This window comes from Nicotiana tabacum, chromosome 13 (genome assembly GCF_000715075.1).
Source record: "Nicotiana tabacum cultivar K326 chromosome 13, ASM71507v2, whole genome shotgun sequence".
Taxonomy (NCBI): domain Eukaryota; kingdom Viridiplantae; phylum Streptophyta; class Magnoliopsida; order Solanales; family Solanaceae; genus Nicotiana; species Nicotiana tabacum.
In genome coordinates, this window is record NC_134092.1 from 103,913,594 (window position 1) to 103,917,385 (window position 3,792).

Genomic DNA, 3,792 nt, shown 5'->3' on the forward strand with positions numbered 1-3,792 from the left:
CGGTTCGGAATGCTAGTTCACCTCAAGAGCCACTTGCGAATTGACATCTAACGGTACTTCGGCTCGAATTTCGGGTACTTCGATTCGAGCCTCAGTGCCATCGTCAAGTGGCCTTCCGGCCCCGGGTACCAAGTTGTTGGTTTCATCTTGAAGGCCGGCTTCGTGGTCGATAGGTAAAGCCATTGCCGATTCGAAGTTGTAAACTGGTGTGTACTGCAGATTTATATCAAACAATCACTGTTATCCTTAGCCCCACGGGGGGTGCCAAACTATTTACCCGAAAAATCAGATAACATTAAATTTGTGTATAGTTCTAAGGATATGTGATACAATTTGATACAAATCGTATAGAGAGATAGAAATATGTGTATTCTTGACTACGGGAATGGGAATAGTGAGTAAAAAGAATGAATAAGATACAGTAAAACAAGCACACGGAAATATCTTTCAATATGAGAAGTGATCTTTTGTTACAGTGTATTCGATCCCCCTATGCTTACAAGGATTCCCCCTTTTATAATAAAGGGATCCTACTTTATTTATAATAAAATAAAGCATATAGTGGAGGACCTATGATGAATTATCTCTTCTTCGATTCCCGCCAAGATTCTCTCTCTTAGTGCGGTTGTAACGGCTCTTGTCTACGAGCTCGATACTGGTTCGAACTCGTTATTGGGTCGAGCCCTCGGTTTTGGCTTGAGTTCGACCTCCGGGGTAGGCGTAGCGTATTTCCGACCTCGAAGTAATGCCTTGCAGATCGATTTGGTCACGGGCTCGATAAAAGTATCGAGTCGACTCCTCGATCAGCCTTCGGACTCGAGGCTCGTTTGTACTGCCTTCGGAACTCATCCCAAAATTCCACTCCGGTTGCTTACCATTCGAACTCGATCGAACTTAGAAAGGCCGAAATCTATTTCGACCGTATACATATCCTTATTTTGTTGGACAATGTGTGAATTCAGAACGAATCATTACAAATCATGTATTATGTACAATACTTCACACAACTTAAATAATATATATATATATATATATATATATATATATATATATATATATATATATATATATATAAAAAAAAAATCAAGACTTAGCTAGTGAAAAATAGAGAAGTTTTAATTATGTAAAATATTTTATAAAAAGGTTATACAAGTCTAGTATCTTCACGAGATACCTTGTTTTCCTCTCTTCACCCTGCTCCAAAAGAGTATAAAGAACAAGGAATTTGGGCAAAATGAGACATAAGTTTTTGATGATATTCCTAACTTTTACTTAATGTATATAATGGAAAAACTATAGAATCAGAAAATTTCAACATATAGCTTATTAAAGTTATCATAAAGTATGCAAACAACCATATAATTGTTCTCAATTGATAACGAAGACTTTGTTTGACTGTTCTCTTTGTGGATTATTTGGATGAGGACTTCTCTCTTTACCAGCTTAAGCATAGAGTAATTAATCATGGAAATCCACAAACAGTTTTGCCACCATCAACACAGATTATTTGGCCAGTTATATAAGCAGCAGCAGGAAAGCAGAGGTAAGCCACCAGTGATGAAACTTCATTTGGCTTTCCCATCCTGCTTATTGGTGTTCTCTTAATCAAGTTCTCCACATCTTTTGACTCAAAATCTTCCTGCAAACACACACAAAAAACAAAAACGTAGTTAGGTAAAGTAACACTTAAATATTTTCTAATTTTCTTTCTTACCAGGTTTTTCTACCTTTATAATTAAAAAATTAGAAGAAAGAACCAAACAAAGGAGAAAATATACTTACAGCTACAGAATCTGTAAGCGCAGTATCAATAATCCATGGTGCAACTGCATTTACTCGAATATTGTCTTTTCCCCATTCGCATGCCAAGTTCTTCGTTAATTGATTAATTGCTCCTATAAAATAGATTAACTTAAAAGTGTTAAAAGAAACAGTAATTACTAGTGTTTTTTAGAAAACAAATCATTAGTACAACATATTTTCATTTTTTTTTTAAAAGTACCTTTTGTTGCTGCATAGAGAGAAACAAAAGGAATAGCCATGATCCCAGAGATAGAAGAGATGAACACAATGCTTGCTTTTCCTGAAACTTTTAGAAAAGGGTATGCTAATTGACACAAGTGATATGAAGCCTCAAAATTGGTTCCCATCATTAGTGAGCAATCTCCAGATGTAATTTTTGTGGTTTCCTTTGGTACACATACACCAGCATTATTTACCTAAAATATAACAAACCTCATCAGTCAAATTGCATTGATCGCGTAAAAATTCATTTATATATATATACTGTCAGTGGATTATGGATATAAGATAGTAATTATTAAAGATTCAATTATATGAACTTCAAAACCATTTAAGGTATCTCACTTACAAGGATGTCAAGCCTCCCATTGAAGTATTCAGTAGCTTTTTCAATCAACTGGTTTCGTTGATCTTCTGAAAACAAGTCACACGTAGACCCGTTCACTTTGTACCCCTTCTTTTGCCATTTCTCCAAACATTCATCTAAGTCCTTCTTATTTCGTGAACATGTAAAGATTGTTGCGCCAAAACTCGCTAGTTCTTCAACTATGGCATGGCTAATGCATCAGTGAAGAAGAACAAATCAGAAGTCAATATAATGGACACAGGACAATATGAATGAAACAAATAAACTACAATCTTTCATAAGATAAGAAAAAAAAAAAGAATTCTGAATAGTTGTTGAAATTATGTTGCTTACCCTATGCCCCTAGTACCCCCAGTAACAAGGGCAGTCATGCCATGAAGAGACCATCTTCCATCTCCATTGCTATTATCAATCTGTGCCATCCCTTAATTTCTTCTTAATATTTTTAAAAACTTCAGAGTCAGAAAATAATCTGCATAACAGCTAAGGTCAGGCTAACATATATATATATAGTCTTCCAAGTTGGGTTATATTACTGAAGCCGCTTGAAAGGAAAATATAGTGAAAATGTATTAAAAAGGAATAATCTTGTACGAAAATAAGGCATATATAGTCCAAGTTCCGCGGTCTAATATGATGGCCAAATGTGAAAATGACCCAAAATGATTTAGTACTACTATTCTACTGTGCAAACTCTGCTCATTTTCTTCTGCTATGATTGGGGGAAGACCACGTGGGCAAAAAAGAGCAAGGATATAAAGGTAATTATTTGAGTTATACAAGATAAGAATGACAAAAAATTACTTCCTCTGTCCTTAAATGTGTGTCCTTTTATTTTATTATTACAAAATGTCCATTTTCCTTTTAACTTTTAAAAGTTTGAATATGACCTCACATGTTTTCCCACCAGTATGAAACAACTTACATTTTAATTATAATAATCATGACTAACTAAAAATGAGCAACTAAATGGGATGGAAAGAGTATCCCGATGGTATATATGTATATATTATATTATAATCGAAGTGGTCTAATGGAAGAATAAAACAAATAGGAACTTATTCACCATGGCTGTCAGAATTTTGCAAAGCGTACAGAGACTAGGAAGTGGTACATTATTATACCTTTTGAAAGAAGCTAGCAATTGTTTACCTAAAAAAAGAAAGTACATTATGGTTGAGTAATTTTATCCAAACATTGGCAATTTCTCTTTCTTTTTTGGGGAAAATTGCTTGTGGCCACCTAATTCCCATATGGTTTGTCATTTTATGTAGTTTCTGCGATCAAGTCAATAATGGAGGTTATGTGTTTTTGTCAAAGCTGCCAATAAATTCTTTTCTAGCGACTTGTAGGTTCCGAAAGAGTTAAGAGTATTAATTAATTAATGTTTTAAGTTATATGTA

The 3,792-nt window shown here is 34.5% G+C and overlaps 1 protein-coding gene across 1 annotated transcript; it reads right to left on the bottom strand.

Annotated features, from left to right (window-relative positions):
* Window positions 1-425: 425 nt before the first annotated feature.
* LOC107761211 (tropinone reductase homolog) lies at window positions 426-2,944 on the bottom strand. Its single transcript, XM_016579409.2, has 5 exons — window positions 2,723-2,944; window positions 2,372-2,579; window positions 2,003-2,219; window positions 1,783-1,895; window positions 426-1,639 (listed from the first exon to the last, which is right to left on the bottom strand). Exons 1-5 carry the CDS (start codon window positions 2,809-2,811, stop codon window positions 1,463-1,465), a joined length of 804 nt encoding a protein of 267 aa, XP_016434895.1. The 5' UTR covers window positions 2,812-2,944; the 3' UTR covers window positions 426-1,462.
* Window positions 2,945-3,792: the final 848 nt, after the last annotated feature.

What these genes read in the sequence shown, in the direction of transcription:
- LOC107761211 (XM_016579409.2), bottom strand. Translation starts at nt 2,811, where the DNA reads ATGGCACAGATTGATAATAGCAATGGAGATGGAAGATGGTCTCTTCAT. An exon ending in TCTCTATGCAGCAACAAAAG is followed by an intron (nt 1,896 to 2,002) that starts GTACTTTTAAAA and finishes TCTATTTTATAG; the next exon opens with GAGCAATTAATCAATTAACG. An exon ending in CGCTTACAGATTCTGTAGCT is followed by an intron (nt 1,640 to 1,782) that starts GTAAGTATATTT and finishes GTGTGTTTGCAG; the next exon opens with GAAGATTTTGAGTCAAAAGA.